The 22,211-nt window shown below is 51.6% G+C and overlaps 1 protein-coding gene across 9 annotated transcripts in view; it reads right to left on the bottom strand.

Annotated features, from left to right (window-relative positions):
* DLGAP2 (DLG associated protein 2) overlaps nucleotides 1-22,211 on the bottom strand; it is a 770,542-nt gene that overhangs the window by 63,777 nt on the left and 684,554 nt on the right. For all 9 annotated transcript variants that reach the window (XM_027049960.2, XM_053216207.1, XM_027049964.2 and 6 more), the window contains one exon: nucleotides 1,496-1,643. In XM_027049960.2, the coding sequence (XP_026905761.1) occupies nucleotides 1,496-1,643 (148 nt within the window). The remainder of the gene's footprint in view (nucleotides 1-1,495; nucleotides 1,644-22,211) is intronic.

Genomic DNA, 22,211 nt, shown 5'->3' with positions numbered 1-22,211 from the left:
GTCACCTTGGGGTTTACTCTGAAACGGGGTGTGTCCCCGATCAAGTCGATAATTACAGTGGTCTAGTTGCTGTCCGTCTGCTGTCGTTACTGCTGTTTTCATTATTATTAGCAGGGACATTTGAGTTGGGACCATGGCGTGACCCTCTGTCCCGGTTCGCCCAGGGTCGGGGTCTGGGGCTAAGGCCGGCACGGCCCCGGTGTGCAGACTCAGGAACGGTCCTTTCCTTGTCATGGGGGGACAAAGGGTCACTGGAATTCTCTCTGCGGCGGATGGAGACCTCATCCTGTGTTTGAGGAGGAATCGCGTCTGAGCTGATTAACGAGTAAGGTCTTTCTTTCTTCGGTTGCGGGACAGGAAAAACCCGGACAGGGTAGGAGAAGAGGTCCGGAGCACGGCTTTCTGACGAGACAACAAACGGCAAGATGAGCAGGCTCTTGCTTTACGAGGCAGCGACAGCCTGGGCAAGAGAGTCTTTGGCTCTCTCGAGCCCCCGGCGAGGTGCCGGAAGCCCGCGGCACGATCCGTGAGCAGGGGGGACCGCGTACTTACTGCCACTGCTGCTATGATCCTGCGGTGGCACTGAGGGCGTCACTTCCTGAGGACTCAGCACGCGCCCCTGTCTGCCAGGCGATGCCCAGCACCCTGCAGCCACCGCCCCGCGCGCTGTGCGAGCTGGACTGCCTCTCCCTACCACCCTGGGTGGCCGCCTTACTCTCCCCACCGACGGGAAAGAAGTTCGCGATGGTCAAGGGACGGCACGGGCTACGGGTGTCAGAGGCAGCGGGCCGCCCTCTCGGCGCCCACCCTGCAGTGAGCGGAAGGAGGCACGCGGTGGAGCCCTCAAAAACTCCGGCGCCGCTTTTAACGGCAGGTGAAACCAGCAAGCCACCTGTTTAGTCAAAACTTAGAGATGCAATTCCTAACGATTCTCCAGCCCACGGCTCATCTTGCTCTGGCGCGTTCTTCGCACAGCTCAAAGCAGGGCGGGAACGCCTGTGGGGTCCCTGACTCGCCGGCGGCCACACCCGCCGCTCACCCGGGGCCACGGATCCCACCGGGGCCGCGTGTGAAGCCGGGCACGGTCCTCTGAGCCCGACAGACACGACTCTGGGGGCACCAAGCACCCCCCACCACTTTCACCTCTTCTTATTGGACCCCCAGCGTCCGCGGTGGAGGCCAGCACAGACAGCCTGACTGTCACGGCCCTGCCCCACCCGTGTCAGCGGGGAAGCCGCCTGGGGAGAGGACAGTCCGAGCTGAGGCGGCCGAGGCGCCACCCCTTACACAGAGGAGGCCGGCGTAGGGGGCGTGGAGAACGAGTCTCACAGGGTCCCTGCGTCTGCAGCCAGACGATGCCAGGCAGGAACGTCACCTGCGCTCGCTGCCTTCCTCTGACACGGGCGGGGCCGCCGTCCCCCGAGCAGGCGACTGCCGTGAGGACGTGGCCTCAGAGACCGGACCCGAGGGAGAGGGGACGGAGAGGGTTCCCAACCTGGCTCACACAGCTGGCCTGACTCAGGGTGCTGACGGCTCTCATGTAGCTCTGGTTCCGGGAGCGGAATTTCGGGGAGTTGTACTTGGCAGAGGGGTCCAGGCTGTGGGCAGCAGACACGTCCCTTGCGGCTTGCAGGTAGCTCTGGCTAAAAGAGAAAAAGAAATGAAGAGAAAGGCGTTCCGTGAGCATGCACCGAAGGGGGAGAGCAGGTGAGGGGCGTTCCAGCCACCGCCGAGCGGCTGTTAGAAAATTTCCAGCCACGTGTTTGTCTTTTCACGGACAGCTTGGTCTTAGGCGAATACCCGCAGGTTCAGCTACAGAAGTAATGGCGGGGAGGGGGTGGTGCTATTTACAAAGCTTCTTGGAAAGCTGGCTTTTTATGGCCAGGTAGGGAAGTCCGGATCGTTCCGCACAAACGAAACAGGGCGCTGGAAAGCACTGGAACCGTTCACACAGCACAACAGCGGACCTGGCTCCTGAATTTAAGCCCAAACCCCGAGAGTCTCATAAAAATCATGTTAGCTTCTGGCAACTTTACGCATTCGGAAAAATAAAGTTAAAAAAGAGGCTAGCCTTCCGTTTTCGCTTGTGCAACGTCGTCCAGACTCTGGGATGGAGGGACAGAAAGAGCAGACTAAGAAGTCAACTGCGTCTCATTATCCTAACGGTCATCTTCCTCCAAATGCTCCTAAAAATCAATGTTCTCTGATCCCCTTTCTTGCTATTTTCTAAAATGTTAAAAGTATGGGAAGACCGTCAGGGCGTCTGGCAGATGGAAAGGTCGGCTTAGCTTAAACTCCTGGCCAAGTGAATTCCCTTTCTTTCAAGTTCTGTTGACAATCTTTCCATAGTAAGAACTCAATTTATCTGAGCAAACACTGGAGTAGTAAGAAGGGAATTAGCCGTTCTTCTTTGCTGTGCTGGGTCACACCGGGACACTCGACAGGGCCAGCACACCTGTCTGCATGTAAACAAACATGTACCCAAATACTGGATTGCCAGAGTCTGGCTCCGTGGCCGGTTAAAGTAAGCACCTTGACATTCAGAGCAAATTCCAGACGCAATTTGTTTTCTCTCTGATTTACTTCTTTCTTTGAAAATGGGACAGCAGACAAGGGCTTGGGCTCTGTGACACGTGCAGATTAAACAAAGCCCATTTATTATAGATTTGAAGTCGTTATTTCTGCTAAAATCAATAACACTCATTTACATATAAATAGAATACAATTTATATTACGAATTATTATTATGGTGATTTTTGCTTCAAAACCAGGTGTGTAACATTCCAGCTCCCTTCGCTCAAAACAAAACAAAGACAGAGAAGGAAACTGGCATAAGGCAGGTCTGGTGTGGGCACATGACGGGGACAGCGGCTCCGCCTGGACGCCTCGTGTGACCCCCCTGCTTCAGCCTGGGGATCCACACCCACGCCAGGGCGGGCGCCGGGCCTGACCACCAGGAAGACGGGTGAGCAAACCCTCACGTGTGGCCACCCGCTGTGGATGTGGCAGGGAAGTGGCCAGAGTCCGTGGGAGCGGCAAAAAGCCAACAGACGGCAGCCAGGACTGTGTGGGGGCGAGAGGGCCGGGCCCCCTCATCAGTGTTTGTGTGTGTGTGCTGCCCCGCGTCCTGTGTGCGCGTGTGGGCACAGCCTCTGCGCAAACCCCTGACTTAGGCTCCTGGCCTCACTTCTGACTCTGCAAAAACGCAAGCATTCTGCATTTCTCCCTCCTTCTGTTTCCTTGACGTGGCTCATTTCACACCTTGCATTTCTGCCGGGTGGTGCTGATTTCTCACTTGCTTCCTATAGACTAGCTCTCCCCTGTGACTGACACGACCACCTCGCGTGGTGACATCCTCGGGTCTCAGAGCCCCTAAAGAAGGATTGGTGTCTGTCTCTGAATCGGCGCTCTTAGCCCATGCCGGGCGCCGTGAGTGAACACGTGTCCTCGGAATGAGAGCAGATGACCCTTTTGGTGGCTTTTGGATGGCACTCACACATGATTTGGTACATGTTGCGATTCTATGTTTCAAACACGTTTTCTAACTCCCGTGACCTCTCTCTTCCCAAACCGGGCATGCCACTTAGAGAAAAGCTGCCATTGTAGAATGCTGAACACATTTTTTTTTTCTTTTAAACAGTGACTCACAATAGTTACCACTGGCTGCATGCTCTTGTGCTGTGATCATTCCACATTGTAAAAACGGGACACGACGTGGCTGCAGTAGGCTCACACAGAGCGCATGGCCCAGCCAGACTCTGTGCATGCATCTGGCTCCAGAATTCATGCCTTCAGCCCCAAGATCACAGCTACGGAATCATAGAAGCAGAGAGCCCCAAAAGCATGGTCCTCCATTACTGGAGGACCAACTTCAGCCTCATTAGGCTTAATAGAATATTTTTATTTATTTTTTAATTTTTTTAATGTTTCTTTATTTTTGAGACAGAGAGAGACAGAGCATGAATGGGGGAGGGTCAGAGAGAGAGGGAGACACAGAATCTGAAACAAGCTCCAGGCTCTGAGCTGTCATCACAGAGCCCGATGCAGGGCTTGAACTCACAGACAGTGAGATCGTGACCTGAGCCAAAGTCGGATGCTTAACCAACTGAGCCACCCAGGCGCCCCAATACAATATTTTTTATTTTTTTCATGTTTAATTTATTTTTGACAGAGAGAGAGAGAGAGAGAGAGAGAGAGAGAGGGGCAGACAGAGCGTGAGTGGGGGAGGGGCAGAGGGAGAGGGAGACACAGAATCCGAAGCAGGCTCCAGGCTCCGGGCTGTCGGCACAGAGCCTGATGTGAGGCTCGAACCCACGAACCGTGAGGTCATGACCTGAACTGAAGTCGGATGCTTATCTGACTGAGCCACCGAGGCGCCCCTTGAATTTTGTTTTTATTATAATGGTTTAGCATTTTATGATACAGTGTCCCGAGGACCAGCTGTCTTTGTAAATCACAGACCTGGAGGCTGAAAAGCAGGAGTCAAGACGAAGAGGCACACTTGGGGTTAGAAGCCAGCATCACGTGTCTTCTGCGCAGGACATACGAAGATCCCCGGGAACCCTGACTCCAGGACGTTCCCGTTCCTCCCTAGAAACCATCCTCGGGAATCCTACAGCATTTTGAAACCCCTCGAAGCCCCTTGGTTACTTCCTCAAATCGACAGTTTCCACCTTGGGACGCTCGTTGTCAGGGGTAGAGGTTATTTTCACGCATAGGTTGGCAGCAGCTGAGGAAATGTTAAAAGGAAACCATAAAAAGTTTTCCAGAATAACATGAAGGTATTTGTTCCAGTTCTTTCCCTTCCAAACTACACCCACACTGCACAGTCTCGTGTGCACAGGCACCAGGGAGGCCCATGTTGGAAGGCTGCGAGAGGGACGGTGACCACACAGCGGGGAGGAGGCTTCTAGAATTCCCACGTCTCCCTTCCTGCCCGCGGCCATTCTGGGCCCATGGGCCGCATCCCAGGCTGACAAGCCTCTTCTGCGACCTCAGATGCTTGTAACACAGGCTCACAGAACGAAATACATGCTAACCAGGCCTCTGCTTTCAGCTGGGTGGATCCATATAAACAGACTCGAAAATGTAGCCAAAATAAACCACCCCTTTATGTTGGTCTCCTTAGGAAAGTGGTGAAGACTGACTCAGATTGCGTGAGGGAGAAATAGAAGGAAGCCATTTTATCCGTCCTGAACGTGTCCGCTCCACACGCAGAGGGCATCGCTCCAGGCTATGAAGAGCTGCGTGGTGCTTCTGTGGTCGTGGATTCATTCTCCTGCTTGGGGCACAGTGTCCGCTGATTATTCGTCTGAGGGGCAGAAAGGTGGAACAGGCGTGAGCCCCAAGGCCGGAGGGTGACGCGGAGCAAGGTCACCGGTCACCACAGGGGAGCAGGGATGGAGAGGAAGGGCCACCTGGGTGTCGGGGAGCCAGCGAGGCCGAGGCGAGGAGACCAGGCTCTGGGGGCGGCTCTCAGCGCAATCAGGGGTCACAGAGGCCACCGGGGAAATGACTTCGGTGGATTTGGGGCAGAAACTGACCGCAGCAAAGACAAAAAAGTGATAGTGTAAGTGACCATTTCAAACAATTTGTTGGATTTGTCCATACGGAGGACAGCGCCGGGGTCATCTGAGAAAAGTCGTGAGTTCTGGGAGGTGAGAAGATGCTGTGGGAAGGACACTCGGGCGGGGGGAGGCAAGAGAGGCCCCCGTGTGAACACAGCTCTGCCTGGGAGCTGGGTCCGGGGCGGGGGGCGGGGGTTGGGGGCGGAAGCTGGCCTGTGTTCCCTTTGCTCAACCCCTGCTCCTGCGTCCCCAGAGACGGGCTCCTGCGTCCCCTCAGACAGGCTCCCACATCCCCAGAGATGCTCCCATGTCCCCAGCGATGGGCTCCCAAATCCCGGGAGACGCGCTCCTGCGTCCCCTCAGACGGGCTTCCGTCCGAGTCCTGTCCCCAAGGAGGACAGGCCCCCGTGTCCCTGCGGACGGTCCCTGCTCAGGGAGCGTCTACAAGGTGAGGATCAGGACTTAACGCACAGCGTTCACTCAACAGTGAGGATGTTCTCCACAGTAGGCTGAGAGTGGGGCCCTCACCTGGCGAGTGCTTGGTTAACAGACGTCGCGTTGAATCTGTCCCTCAGGAGGCCTGGACGCGGCCAGGGGGGCCCAGAGTGGTGGCTCTCCATTGTCTTCCAGGGAGTCTGGTGAGGGTGTCTCCTGGGGGCAGGGGCAGCTGATAGGGGAGGGGCTGCCCGGATGGGACCCCATTTTTCCATGTGAGATTTTGCCTCAAGCGAACATTTCAACTGTTTGAACAGTTCCGACAAGAAGAAAAAGATTTTTTTCCCTCTAAAATGGAAATCGTAGAACAGAAGTAGAAATACCCACTACGTTTTTATTAGTGGAAGCAGAGTCGATACGCAGCAAGACGCACGGGTCTCAAATACAACCTGGGCAGGTTCTGCCTGCCCTCTGTAAGCCACACCCTCACTGGGATCTTGTGTCCTCACCCTTCCTCGTTTAAGCCCCCTGTAGCGGCACTGAAGCGCTATCTCACCAAAGCTGTACTTCTCATTCCCGCGGTGACCATTTGTGTATCTTCTCTTGCGACGGGACTTTTCAGCATTCCTATTTTAAAAATTGGGTTACTTGGTTCACATTTTTGTTTTGTGGGGGCTCTTCCTACATCGGGCATTCAGCGCCCTTGTCAGATACGAACGCCCGACGTTTTCCTTCACTCTGGGGCTGGCCGTGTCCAGTTTCTCACTGGTGTCTTCGGATGAGCACAGGTGTCACACGTGCCGGTGAGATCCACTCTCCGGCCACACCGATGTAATCTCTTTGGTTCTTAACCGAGGGAGTTTCCCCCTCCTGTGGGACAATGTCTGGGGAAAGTTTGCGTCGCCACCACTTGGGCGAGGGGCACGTAATGGCAGCAGCCAGAGATGAGGCTGCACGTCCAGCAGGTGCACAGAAGGCTCCCGAGGGAAGAGTCGTCTGACCCCAAATATCAGTAGTGCTGTGGCCGAGAAACCCTGTTCTACTCTTGCTCCAAATCACACTGTCTTCCAACCAACAACAGCCTCAGCCGCACGTCCCTCAAGTGCACACTGCACAGTCACCACAATAGACTATACTTGGGGCCACGAAACAACATGAATTCACGCTTAGCCCGATGGAGACGCCAAAATAATCTCGGACGTGTGTGTGGTAGCCCTGCCTGCTAAGAGGGACCAGCAATGAGCCCAGGGAGCGCCTGCCTCTTGGCTTCCAAACACCATTCCCTACAAGGGGAGGGGGTCCTTGAAGAGGTGCTGTGTTCTGCGTCTGGACTGGGACAAAAAGCCAAGAACACAAGTTGCCCAGTTTTGTTCTTTGTCAACATTGTTTGGCTCTTCCAACCTTGTTTGCATTTTGATGTATATTTGAGAATTTTCCTGTCAGTTTGTCCAGGAGCAGTGTTTGTGGTTTCTGGGGTAGAGATTCGATGACGCTGTTGAGATATTTAAAACCCTTTTACAAATAACAAGTGTTGGCGAGGAGGTAGAAAAAAGGAAGACCTTATACATTGCTGGTGGGGACATAAGCTGGTGTGGCTGCTCTGGAAAACAGCATGGAGGCTCCTCAGAAAACCAAAATGCAACTACCATAAGATCCCATAATTCCACTACTGGATATTTACCCAAAGAAACTGAAAACACGAATTTCAGGAATACATGCTCCTCTGTGTTTACTGCAGTATTATTTACAATAGCCAAGACAAGGAAGCGACCTAAGTGTCCGTCAATAGATGACTAGATAAAGAAGATCTCTCTCTCTCTCTCTCTCTCTCTCTCTCTCTCTCTCTCTCTCTCTCTCACACACACACACACACACACACACACACACAGCCATGAAAAAGTATGAAATCTTGCCACTTAGACAACAGGACTAGGATATTAACGTTAAATGAAATAAGGCAGATAGAGAAAGACAACTAGCACATGATTTCGTGCATATGTGGAATCTCAATAAAAAACAAATAAACAAACAAAAACCAGAAATAGACTCTTAACGCACAGAGAACAGCTGCTTGTTGCCAGAGAGGAGGGTGGCAGGTGAATGAGCAAAATAGGTGAAGAAGATTGCCAAGTACAAACTCTCCAAAACCCCACAAATTTTACATTTCCAATTGTTCATTGAGAAATATGGTTGATTTTTACATTATTTGGCTACTGACCTGGCCTTGGTAAATGCCAATATTTGTTGTAGTATTTGTTTTGTATTTTCCTTAGGTTTTTTTGTGTGAACGGTCTTGTCATCTGAGAATAAACAGAATGAAGTTCTTTTTTAGTCTCGGTTTTGTCTTGCTTGCCTTATTACTGGCTATCCTCCGCTCTAATGTTAAGGACGAATGGTGAGGGTTGATGCCCTATCTTTTACCCAATCTTAGATCATTTTAATATGTATATTGGCTCGTCACCCGACTGGAGAAGTTTCCCTTTTATTCCGGAGTTGCTGAGATTTTTATTTTTTTCCTCATGTCTTGGTTTCTTCTTTATTTCTTCTTTAAAAGGTTTCTTCTTTATTTACTAATATGGTAGATCCCTTCATTGATTTTTAGAGAGAGATTAAGCTAACCATGCATTCCTGGAATAAACCCTATTTGGTCATGAAGAAACTGTACTTGGTTCTCTTTATATATTATTGGATTTGGAATGTTAATATTTTGTTATTTTAAAACAATACATTGCTCAGTAAGTGCCTTTTTTGGGTAACACTTTTGGTATCAGAGTTAAGCAGCCTCCATAAAATAAGTTGAGAAGTATCATATTCCTTCACTCTCCAGTTAATAAGTTTTTACATGATTTGTGTTCTTATTTCCTTTAGGATTTAATGGAAATTTACCAGTGAAACTATTGTGGCCAAAAATTTTCTTTGTGGGAATGTTTTTAATAGTGAATTAAATCTTTGAAATACATTGTAGAACTATATGGATTTTCTATTTCTTCTTCTGTGGATTTTTCTATTTATGTTTCTATGAAAAACTATGTTTTTGGAGGAATTAGTCCAATTCATATAAGCTGTAGAATTTATTGGCATAAATTTGTTCACAGTTTCCTCTTATTTCCTTTTTTTTTAATGTTTATTTATTTTGAGAGAGAGACAGAGAGAGAGAGCATGAGCGAGGGAGGGGCAGAGAGAAAGACAGGGAGACACAGAATTTGAAGCAGGCTCCAGGCTCTGAGCTGTCAGCACAGAGCTCAACGTGGGGCTTGAACCCACTAATCATGAGATCATGAGATCATGACCCGAGCCAAAGTCAGACGCTTAACCGACTTAGCCATCCAGGCACCTCTGCCCCTTACTTTCCTTTTCGTCTCTGTTGGATCTACAATAATTCCCTTTTATGTTCCTAATATTTATAATACGTGTTTTCTTCCTCTCCCCACTCCCCCTTTTTTAGGTGGTCAGTCTTGCTAGGGGTTTATCAACTTCTCAAATTACCAAAACTTTTTCCTTCTGCATTCTCAATCTGCCCTTGAGCAGTGAACTTCTCACTCTTCTGTTCCTGAAATGTCAGTTGGTTCTTTCCACAATCTGCTCACTCATCAAGACCATCTTTTCCTTTAAGACCTAGAACCTTATAATAGCTGTGTTTATATTACATAGAAGACCTTATCATAGCTGCTTTAAAGTTCTTCTTGGCTAAGCCCAACATCTGGGTCATCTCAGGTGTTCATTTTTTTTCTTGTTAGCGAGTATCACTTTGCTACAACTTTGCATGGTTTTTTTTTTTTTTTTTTCCTCTTCTTTTTTCTTAGGTATAATGGACACTGTTGATGGAGACTCTGGATCCTGTTATCTTCCTCTGAAGAGTATGGATTTTTGTTCTGGTGGATCCTCCTGAGCTGGTGGGTGTGTGGTTAGACACATTCACAGGATGCGTCTGCAGAAAACTCAAGTGTTCGCGGAGTTCAATGTTCACCGTGTTCAGGTCTCTTGCTATTTTTGAGACACCGTGATTTGCTGGGCTTCAGTCCCTAACTTTTAATCACCTTCAGTGGCAGCAGCTGAAAACTAAACTCAGTTTAGGGGTTGCCAGTGTTTATGCAGATTTGGGGGTTCCCTCACTACGGCTCCTTTGCTTCTGTGTTGTCCCTTCGCATCCCCCAGCCCGTACCTCCTTCCACTCTGGAAGTTCCAAATCCTGTTCCTCAACATCCAAGGTCATGACTGAAGCCCTTTGCTTAAATCCTTACCACCTCATGCCATGAGGACTAGATTCGTCTGTGTGTGGACTTCACTGAACGTGCTCCTTTGGCAGTGTTTGAGTATTATCCACTTCCTGCCCGCTGCTGTTTGCTGTCCTGTCCTGTTGTTTTTAGTATACATGTTTATATATATTGCATATAAAACAGATAGGTACGGCTGATCCTTGAACAATGCAGGTTCAGGGAACCTAATTGAGAATCCATGTTTTGACCCACCCCAGCCTCTACTAATAACTTAATGTTGACCGGAAGAAAGACTTACCGATAACATGAACAGTTGATCAACACACATGTTATATATTAGATGTATTATATACCATATTCTTACAATAAGATAAGCTGGAGAAGAGAAAATGCTGTTTTGAAATTCACAAAGAAGAGAAAATACATTTACAGTACTGTATTTATTTAAAAAAAAATCTGTGTATAGGGGCGCCTGGGTGGCTCAGTCAGTTAAGCGTCCGACTTCGGCTCAGGTCGTGATCTCGCTGTCCGTGAGTTCGAGCCCCGTGTCGGGCTCTGTGCTGACAGCTGGGAATCTGGAGCCTGCTTCGGATTCTGTGTCTCCCACTGTCTGTGCCCCTCCCCTGCTCACACTCTGTCTCTCTCTCTCTCTCTCTCAAAAGTAAAATAAATTAAAAAAAAAATCTGTGTATAAGGGGATCTGCATGGTTCAAACCCATGTTGTTTCAGGGTCAGCTGTATATATTTGTAGCAGATATACAACATATTCCAGAATTTAGAACTGCTTTCTGTAGGAGAGCCAGTTCTCGAGAACTCTTACTCATTAAGTCTTATTTTTGAAAATCATGTGGTCATGGTGGCATTTGTCCTTCGTCTGGCTCACTAACATCCCAATTATTTCGTTGTTATTCGTTTAGGGAATTCATGACTGTGAGAGGCAGTCTGGCTCCTGTCACGGGACCAAACAGACCCCCTCAGGCCGCGGTGTGGACACACGGCGTACATTCCTTCAGTGAGATGCGTTTTCCAGAGGCTCGAGGTGACGGCCAGAGGGAGCCCATGCTGTTGATGGCGCACGAGTTTACCGAGCAGCTGTGGCAGCGGTTCACGTCACTGTCCTCGTCCTGCCCCGCGGTGTCAACTGTGAGGTCTCGCACAAGGGGTTGGAAATGACCATCTTCACGAAACTACTTGGTGAGGCTCATTCCCCTGGTGCAGAGCCTTGGAGCTGGCCGCTTGCCCTCTGGAGATTTGCAGAGATGTCCCACGCTCTTTTCTGAAACTTCCTTTCTGCTTAGAGCCCACTTTTGGCGTATGTAGGGGGTCCTGCGAGAGTGTGCACACGGTCCTACGAGCACCCCGTGCAACACTGGAGCCTTGCAGCCTGGGCGGTAAGTGCTCAGAGTGACCCCTGAGGCCACACCCGCATTTATAGGGAGCGGTGTCTCTAAGGTCTTCTGGGTCTGCCACAAGTCTCCCTCAGGTTCATTTTCACTGAATGATGCTTTAAGTCTTTTTTTATTTTTTTTTTATTTTTTTAACGTTTATTTATTTTTGAGACAGAGAGAGACAGAGCATGAACAGGGGAGGGTCAGAGAGAGAGGGAGACACAGAATCTGAAAGAGGCTCCAGGCTCCGAGCGGTCAGCACAGAGCCCGACGCGGGGCTCGAACTCACGGACTGCGAGATCACGACCTGAGCCGAAGTCGGACGCTCAACCGACGGAGCCACCCAGGCGCCCCCTTTTTGTTTTAATTTTTTTTAACGTTTATTTATTTTTGAGACAGAGTTTAAGTCTTTAAACTGGTCTTACTGCCAATATTTGTAATAGAAATTGTGGAGTATAGCCAGAATAAAAGGTATCAACTTAATTCCTGGACATTTAACATTTCTGAGGTTATTTTTTAAATTCAATCTGCTGGCGTCCTTCCCTATAATTTACTTTTCTAAAGAGACACAAAATTGAGGCCAGTATTAGTGAGCTTCTATGAAGAGTTGACATCAACAGAGAGGAACCCAGAGGCACGGAAGTCAACATCACGGAATGAAGTAAACCCTCTAAAAAGGTTTTCTCCGGCATTAAAATGCTTTCCCCAAATATGTTCATCCATCAAAATGAGTCATTCATCTAACAAACATTCACCGGGCGCCTGTCACAGAAACAAGGTGACTGAATCATTTCCCCCCTGTCCTCAAGGAGCCCAGATGCCACACGTAAATTTTAATGGAGTTCGATTTTCTGAAGGATGTATTTAAAGAGACCCGATGTCCTCCTGAAAATCTTGCCTTTCTCCTACTTAAATTGCTTTAGAGTTCAACTTCTGAAATGTATTTTTAAAAAATGTTTGTTTATTTTTGAGAGAGACAGAGCAGGGGAGGAGCAGAGAGAGAGGGAGACACAGAATCCAAAGCAGGCTCCAGGCTCTGAGCTGTCAGCACAGAGCCTGACGTGCGGCCCAAACTTGTGAACTGTGAGGTCACGACCTGAGCCGAAGTTGGACGCTTAACCGACTGAGCGACCGAGGCGCCCCTGAAATGTATCTTAAAGAAAAAGTGGCAATGTTGTGCAGAGAACTACAAATTGGGTTGCACTCTAAGAAAAGCAGGGAGGTTAAAGAATCAGAGAATGATCAGTCTGAAGGAAAAGCTCCATTAATAACTTATCTCCCATGTTATGATTATCAATATATCAATATCGACAGATGTGAATGTGTCAAGATAAACGAAAAAAATCTGCTCTTATTACAAAATTATCTGTCTGTAAACTTTCAGAGATTAAAGTAATGAATATAAATAAGAAAAGTTCTTAAATAAGGGCTCATTTTTACATAACTATGTGAATGATTTATAAGTCTAGTGTAATACGTATGGGATACATTGAAACTTTGTATCCTGAAATACTGAATGCGGTGCAGCCACTTTAAAAAATTGTCTGGAAGTTCCTCAACAGGTAAATGCGATTCCACATGTTCCAGCAATTTTAGTTCCAGGCACGTGTCTAAAAGAAGTGAGAACGTGTCCACCCAAAAGCTTGTCCGAGGATTCATAGCAGAATCACTCATAACATCCCTGAGTGGAAGGGAAGCCGACCCAAACGTCCATGATTGACGGACGGGTGCTCACGGCGTATCTGCACCACGGGCATCACTCAGCCATAAAAGGAGACGAGACACGGACAGACTCTACCTGTTCGTATGCGTGAACCTTAAAAACATGATGCTTAGTGCAGGGAGCCAGACACGAAAGGCCACATATCACATGATCACATTTATAGGAAACTCCCAGGCCGGGCAAACCCAGAGGCAGAAAGCCGATGGGCAGTTGTTCGGGGCCGGGCGAGTGACTGCCAGTGGGTACGGGGTTTCCATTTGGTGTGAAGAAACGTTCTAGAATTGATCGGAAGACACACAACTCTGAATATACTGAAAGCTATTGAACTGTGTGCTTTGAACGGAGGAACTGTGAAGTGTATAAATTGTATCTTCATAAAGCTGCTAGAAATCAGATATGAAAAGTACTGTATTAAGTTTCACATAATTTGTAAATTGAAGTGAAACGTGTGTCCATCGTGAGGATGTGGAAGGAATTTGCAAAAACCAACTGAGATCCCACGGGGGCCTTTGGGTCGGAGGCTCTCAGCAGCGCTCAGAGGAGGCGCAGTGCAGTTAGCAGTAAAAAGGAACCTTCCACAAATGCTTCTGCTGTCCTTGATGCTGGATAGGACTCTCCGAGGAAGGTGTGACAATCCACCTTGTTTCATAAAGGGATCTCGATGGAGGGGTGACAGGCTGTCTACAGGTCGCACAGCTGTGATTCAGCGAGATTCAGGGACAAAGATCTCAACACCCCCCAAGTGTACATATGTTACTTTGTATCATATATAAGCATTTCAAACAGTTGCAAAGGATTGTTACAACCACTTGAGAAGTTAACAGCTGAGATGCACAAAAAAGCTGTGGGCGGTCTGTTTCCAGAACAGAGAGCTGCCTCTGTGGGGCTGTCACTGGCTTTGGGGCCTCGTGCACCATCTCCCTGTTAGAAATCAGAACGTGAAGTCATCCGGGGCCCTGGGTTTGCAGGGGGAGGGGATGGCCACTGATACGCGCAGGGCATAAAAGCCTTAAATTGCTAAATAAAAAGTCCTGTACCGAAGGGACATTTTAGGCAGGGAAAGACGGGGAGAGTTTGCAGAGCAAGTGTAAAAAGTATGGGCGGGTCTCAATAGATGGTCAAATTCGGGCATTTGGGAGAAATTCTTGCCGCCGTCCACTTTCGGTCGTGAACAAGGAAAACTCAGGGGAATGTGGCGACAGTCTCGCTTCTCAGGGATGTCCTAAATCCTACCCTCTGAAAGGAACAGTAGTTCACCATCCACAGGAGGGGGGGGACAGAAATGCCAATTAAGTGTTTCTACCAGCTTCCCCTTAAGTTACTCAGCTCCCTTAAAGAGGGAGGGGATAGATGTTGAGAAGAGCAGATTTGAAGCCGCAAGACCTGGGTCTCAAGTCTGAATTCCATTCGTGTGCGTCCGTGCAGTGGGGGGCCGGGCGGGCCACGAGTGTCCTCCACATAGACTGTCTTCCTTTGGCAATGAGGCCAAGGGTTGCGCCTTACTTCAGGGGCTCGCTGCGAGGGTCCTGTGAATTCGGGCAGGGCAGGTGCCTTCCCCGGGGGAGAGCAGGGAGGCTCGCTGCTGTGTGACACTCCCCTGCCCACTGCTGTTACTGGGGCTTCTGAAGACACATGTGGCCCCGCGATGCTCGTCCTAACCAGGTCACAAGACCCCCATGGCAGTGCTGGGCGAATGCTGAGCTCAGGGCCTAAACAGACAACTACTCTGTGCCCAGGTCCTTTCGTTGGTGTTCCTTCTTCTTCACCTTCTTCTATGTTTGGGCTTTTCTTTTAAAAATTTTTTTTAAATGTTTTTATTTATTTTTGAGACAGAGAGAGACAGAGCATGAGCAGGGGAGGGGCAGAGAGAGGGGGAGACACAGAATCCGAAGCGGGCTCCAGGCTCTGAGCTGTCGGCACAGAGCCCGACGCGGGGCTCGAACTCACGGACAGCGAGATCATGACTTGAGCCAAAGTCGGACGCTTAACTGACTGAGCCCCCCAGGCGCCCCATGAGATTTTCTTTTTAAACCAAGGAAGTAGGTTTTCTTTTTATAAAAATTTCTGACAGTTACTGGTTGACATTTAAAGGCTGGTGTCAAGGCAACGAGAGCACATCCATTCAGTGGTTTTGCAAATGTTAACCTACACCAAAATCCCCTGGGTGCTTGTGATAATGCACATTCCCAGATCACGTTCCCGGAGATGGGTTTAGAATGCCTAATAAACAAACTGGGTGGTTCTGTCGCAGGTGGTCTGTGGACCAGACCACAGTTGAGAAACACACATCTGCTTGGATAGAGAGATAGGGGACCCCACCGAAGCACCTTTTCAAGAATCTGGATTTTTATCCATTTCACCCACAGACAATAAACCCACTCATGAGGCATCTTTCCTGTGGTGTTAGGAGACAGGGTTCGTGTGTGCATCAAGAGCTATGATGCATTTGCAGCAGGTTATAGACCGTGTTTCCTAGAAAAGAAGCCTCCAGACGTAGGCACTGGCCACGGGAGAGTAGAGTCAGCAGCGTCTGGAAAAGCACGACCCAAGCTTTAGTTACTCGTCCTCAGCCACGTGTCCCGTGCCCCCTTCACTGTGGGCACTGAGAACCGGCCGCGCAGCTACGGGGTGGCCGACATCAGTCATGCCGGAGACGTGGATCGGGGGCCGCCCCCGGACGTCCCGAGTCGGGATGGAGAGGCAGGATCGGGAACACTTCTCTCCAGGGGGACCTGCCTCGAGTAATTTGCACTGGACCTCACCAAACATTAAACGGCCGCATACTGAGCAGCAGCATCCTGCCCGGAGAACACTGGGACGCTACAGAGGCTGGCTCAGACGTGCCCTAAGCCTCCCGCAGGCCGGGTCCCGCCGACAAACAGCCACCAAGACCGGAAACGCCGATGCTGGGCTCTGCACCGGGCACGGCGCCCCATCCGAGCGTGGGCACCACCCCCCCCACCCCCACCCCCGACGTCACTGGGCGCCCCAGGCAGACCTCACTCCGCACAGGCCAGGATGTCAGGGCGAGCCGCTCAGAGAGGCCCCTCCCACTCGGGTACTGAATGGGCCGTGCTTTCCAGACACCAGATTTCTGAGTCCCCGCAAGATAACGCGAACGTTCGGAAGAAGCCTGACGGGGAGGATGAAAGGAACAGTGCTGGCCAGGCCGACCGGCTGATGTGGCTTATAAGCAATAATGGCTACACTAGTGATTCACTACAGGAAAACACATCAGTTAATACATTTAATGGACACATCACCATCAGTTAGCTCGTTGCCCATTTATTCAACTACTACTTACAGAGCAACTACAGTATGCGTGTCAGTGACCCAGGCACCTGGGAGACAGAGGACGCAGGGCCGGCGCGCGTGGGGCTCACACTCCTGCGGTCAAAGTCAGCTGACCAACAACAAAAGCTAACTGGTTCGGATGTGATGACCACAGAAAAGTTAGAGCCTCCGGCAAGCAGGCCTCCATGATGCAGTGGACAGAAGGAAGTAGGATACGGCCACCCAGGGGATAACGGAAAATCAGAAGCTCCCTGGTGACGAAAGCACAGCGGCCCGCGGCCTGGGAACCCGGGTCCTTCAGGTTCAGAACACGGGGTTCTGGAATACACAGGGCGGCTCCGGAGAGAGAGCATGGTCACCAGGGCCACGGAGGCCAACGGGCCAGGTGAAGGGAACACATCAGGCCCCGCCGGGACTCAGCTCAGGTTCACGAGCAGGAGCCCCGGGTCCCTAAAAGGTCCCTGTCGTGCCTGGCCAGTCCACAGTCCCTCCTTCCCCGGCCTGTGTCCTTAACCCTCATCTCAGCCTCTCCCTGCTCTGCGTGCCCCGGGCATTTCCCATCGCCGACCTGAACTCCCACCCTCCCAGTGAGACCGGGTCCTCATCGGGCCAAGCCATGAGCGACTGAGTCCACACCTGCCCCTTGGAAGGCGTGGGGACTGGATGCTCTCCTGGGTCTCCCCGCCCACCGCTCCCGCCACCAGGCTCCCCTCTGCATCGGAATCTCCTCGCCTCTCCACCCACTACCACCCGCTCCCCACTCTCCTTCCACCAGTCACCTCCCGCCCAGTCGCCACTCCCACCTTCCTCGTGGCTGTAAATGACCACTTTTTTCTCGTCTTGAGAGTTCAGCCCGACCCTCCCTCACAGCAGCACCTATCGCCCGGTCCACACACCTTCTCTGACGGTCCTTAGCAAAGGCTTCCTCACCATGTGACACGCATCCTGAGTAATTATCCCTCAAACGCTGTTAAAATGGACCCAGATTACGTTGCTCTTCTGCTCAAAGCTTTGGGCCTCCCCTGTCCCTGTAAGTCATATGCACTAGAGTTAGAACGGTGTGACTTTGGGGCTCGCCCTGCTCTCCTTCCCCAGTCTCCTTACCTCCCGTATCCCCACCTCCCCCTCTGGCTGCTGCTTCTCCTGATTCTGAGGTTTGTTGCTGCCCCAGGCCATTGGTTCCCTTTCCCTCTGCCAGGACCTCCCTCCCCCGCAATATGCACGGCTGGCTCCCTTGTCAGACGCCCCCAGGCTTCACGCGGGATCTCCCGACCCCCCCGCACCCTCCCCCACCTCCGCACACCCTAACCCTCACCCCATGCCGTTCGCGGGCCCGCCTGACCCCCACCTCGGCTCGTGCTTGCCCCACGGCCCACGGCACCTTCTAATGCACCGCCCACTCCCCTCTCTCATCGCTGGTTTGCTGTCACGCCTGCCGCCTGTCTGCCTGGGCTAGAGCCAGAACCAGCGGGGCTGGGGCTCCTGCCCGTTGTGTTCGTGACATTGGAAAGGTGGCTGACACATAACGGGAGTGCACGAGTCATCTGCTGACTGAATGTACGAATCAACACGTTGCTGCCATCAATGAAGAAACGATGTCTCTCTCTACCGCGGTCACCGAGCTGGACGGCGTCAGCCTGGACTGGCTGGGTGCCGGCCCGCCACAGCCCGGGGACAGTCTGAACGAAGCAACACCGAGCACAGCAGAGAGGACACGCTGAGCTGACAGTGACATTGTCTGAACCTCCGTGGACTCGGGCTTGCCTCCACACCCAGCCCCGGACCTCTGGTCTCACCCGCCAGCCAATTCCCTACGTTCCTTGAGGCCTGCGCATTGAAAACCAAGGATTCTGGATAACGTGCGACCTCTAAGCGGTGGTTTGCAAACGGATGGCCGAAGTTTGGCAGAGGAGCCCAATTTCAGTGACTTGTGTCAGCCATGCTGTGTCACTAATCCTAAGTGTCAACACGATCTGATGCTTTTTCTAACAAACAGCATTTTGCTCCTTACGCTGCAAAGGGTCACTCGACAGGCACTTACTGAGCATCTAACACACGTTAGGAACGGCGCTGGGCATTCAAATTGTGTCTGTTCACCGACTCACTTCCCGGTTTATCCAACAAGTATTTCTCAAACGCTATGTGGCCCGCATCGTCCCGGGACTGGGGGAGGTGGCAGGACGACCCAGAAGGGCTGGTCAGGGACAGACAGACCATCATCAAGCGAGAAAGCAGCAAACAGTGCTAATGACCGGAAAGGCAAGTAAGGTTTCACGCAAAGTGATGGATTTGGGGACGAGGAAAAGTCTCACCGGATACACGCCAGTAAGCTGATAGCTCAGTACAAATCAGCTACACGGACAGGAGAGGAGCCGTTTCAGCGAAGGACACAGCAGGCAGCAGGTCCACAGACTCTGCCCGGGCGTAAGGGTTGCACGTTTGAAGGAATTAGGGACCAGAGAGGCCAGTAGTCAGGGCTTGATAATATGCACATTTGGGTCAAGTCAAAGGCTCTATTTCACCCCGAATGTGGTGAGCCTGGGTTACAGGGCTTTCGGCAGAGCGGTGGTGTGGTCTGACGTGTGTTTAAAAAGACCACTCGCTGCGGTGTGGAGACGGGCTGCAGCTGATCAAGGTCGGAAGCAGGGAGGCCAGGCAGCTGAGAGGTGCTGCCACGGTCCAGCTCAAAAGCGGGGCTGGGGGAGCGCGCTCTCGGTGGGGGGGCGCGGGTGCTCAGGACCTAGCCCTGGCTGGACGCAGCGGGCAGGGACAGAGCAGCGTCCAGAAGCACTCGGAGGACCATTCCAAGACTTAAACTGTATTCGTTGCTGTATTGGGGGCGTTTATTCTTTAGTTTTATTACACTGCAGTCAGAGAATGTGACCCGTATGTTTCTATTTCTTGCAAAGGGTTGAGCTAAAAAATAAAAATGTAAGTTTCCTAGCTCCTTATTTTGCAATAGTTTAGACCACAAAAAAGCACCACAAATATTGCAGTGTCACCTTATACTCTTTACCAGCTTTCCTTGATGTTAGCATCTTAAGTAATCAGGGTACAATGAGACATACAGACCGGACTAAAGTTAGTGCAACACGCTTAGCTACACAGCAGACTTGTCAGAACTGTAGATTTTCCCACTGATCTTTCTATGGTCCAGGGTCCGGTCCAGGATTCCATGTTGCATTTGGTTGTCCTGGCCTCTTACCACCTCCCACCTGTGACAACTCCCCCGGATTTCATCACCCGGATGCTCTGGAAAACTACTCGTCACTTATTTTCTAAAATGCCCCTTTGCCGGGCTGTGTGCTGTCTCCCGTGGCCACCTGGAGGTAATGCCTTTTGGGCAAGAATTCCACACAGTGATGTTCAGCTTTCTCACATACGCGGGGTCCACGGCATCACCGAGTCTTAGAGGTTGGATGGGAACCTGCCTAGGTCCAGGAGGGGTCGCCGGGTTTCTCCCCGGTGGCATGTCTACTGCTCCCTTTGCGATGAGCACGCACACAGGATACAGACGCTCTGAGACTATGCGAACACGCTACTTTTCAGCTCGCTGCGGCTCGTGTGTTGGGAGCTCGCGCTGCGTTAGTTAAACGCACGGTGCGGGCCTAGTGGTGATTTTCGGTCCCCGTTCCTTCTGCCCTAAGTATTGTGCTTCCAGGAAGAAATGCCCGGCTTCCCCAATTGATTAGTCAATAATTTATTAATGTCAGCATGGACTCAATGAGCTGTGGATCACAACGCAGTATCATTAACCCTTGTCTTGCTGCTTAAATTGCCCCAGGCGTGGCCACCGGTGGCTCCCTCTTTTTGACCTGCCCCCATCCTGCATTGAGTGCTCCTTTACTCTCTGAATCCACTTGATATCCCACCCGATTTTGCATCTTCTCTGTCCAGGACCGGGGTCAAACGTTTCTCCAAAGAACACAGGTTCCTGTTACTGGAGACTGGTTGTTAGACATCAGGACCTGGGTGCTGGGTACTCCCCTCTCCAGGCACGTGGCTGCTTCCAGACCCTCAGCTGATGGAACACGGACAGTGAGGGCGTGCACTGAGCCACGGGCAGACACACATGAGCACATATCTCCCTGGCTGTGTATGTGCAGGAATTAAAAAGTTCATACCACTGTCTCTGATTCCAATGAAACGCCCCACGCCCGTTTCGAATATTCACCTTTGCTCATTTGTAACCTGGTTCTCTGGCAACGACACACATACATCTCATCATCCGTCACGTGCTTAGTTATCTGTTCGACCCTAGCACTCAACCCACCGTGGCCAGAACCGCTAGCCCACGTGCCTGTGGGGAACAAAGGCTCTAAGTGGGTCCGGAATCCGGAGGCTCCTCTGTCTCTAGCCTCACAGCAGGCAGTCAGTCTCTGGCTGGTTCCTGCGTCTCCCCCCGAGCCATCGGCTTTGTCACTCTTCCACTTCTCATAACCTCATCTGCTTCTGTTTGCATTCCATTCTGGGTCCTTGTGGATTTCGGCGAAGTGTTTATTGCTTGGGGTACGTGAGTCATCAGCACGGCTCTACAAATCGGGGCTACTGACAGGTGTGCCCCTGGAGGAGTGGGGGGGTCCCCCATCATCCCCACTGCCCGTTTCTGTTCCTCCTTCTCTCCACTACCTCCGGGGGAGGGGGGTAATCGTTATCCCAGGAGCAGGGTGGATTACTGTGTCCTGTGCTACGATGGGGGACCGTGAACATGGCAGATTGGGGATAATAACCCAGAGTTATTTTAGGGCCAAGCGGAATTGCGATGCTTATCCGGCATCTCCATGGAACCATCCCCAGGCAATTTCATTTCAAGTCTGGAATCCAGATAGAAGCGGGAGGTCACTAGGAAAATGTGGGAGAAGCAGCCCAAGATGGTAACTGTGGCCACGCACGTGCATCTGGTCATGCAGAAGACTACAGACAGACATGGGAGCGAGGGGCGCTGACGGAGCCCCCGGGCGCTCGGTACTTACGGGTCCAGCAAGACAAACGGGTGGAAAGCAGATCAACATCATTCAAGCTGGAGGCTTCATTTGTGCAGAAGAGGGGCGGTTATGTAACACCGAGCCGTGGGAGAAATCCTCCAGTTCAAGCAGGGGGACAGAAGTAGAGGCACACGGAGACCCACAGGGGCCGTGGGCAGCCGCCTGTGCGGGGAGGGGCCAGGGAGCAGGACCCCCGGAGGAGGAGCCCCCGGGGGGAGCCAGCGGAGCCCAAACGGCTCGGCACCCCGGCTTGTGCGCTGCGAGCGACGGGGGGAGCGAGGCTGCTCTCTTCACGTGGGAAGAAACGCACCCATGTCAACACGTGTCCTGTCTCCACTTCCCTGCCCCTGCCACCCGACAGACGCGTCCCTTCCGTGGGCGTCCGGACGGGCTGACCGCACTCCAGCCTCTCCTGTCTGCCGTCCCCACGGCCACGCCGGCCGCCTCCTGCTGGCTCCGCGCTCCCCCCAGCCTCGTGGGTGACTCCTTCCCGAAAAGCCCATCCTGCCTCAGTCTGCCCCTGGTCCTTCTCCGTGCTGCCTCGGCACCGTCCAGCATGCTCCCCCGGGACCTTCTCCTCCTGCGGCTGCAGGGGCCCCGTG

Source organism: Acinonyx jubatus, chromosome B1 (assembly GCF_027475565.1).
Source record: "Acinonyx jubatus isolate Ajub_Pintada_27869175 chromosome B1, VMU_Ajub_asm_v1.0, whole genome shotgun sequence".
Taxonomy (NCBI): Eukaryota; Metazoa; Chordata; class Mammalia; order Carnivora; family Felidae; genus Acinonyx; species Acinonyx jubatus.
This window is presented reverse-complemented; position numbering and strand designations above follow the sequence as displayed.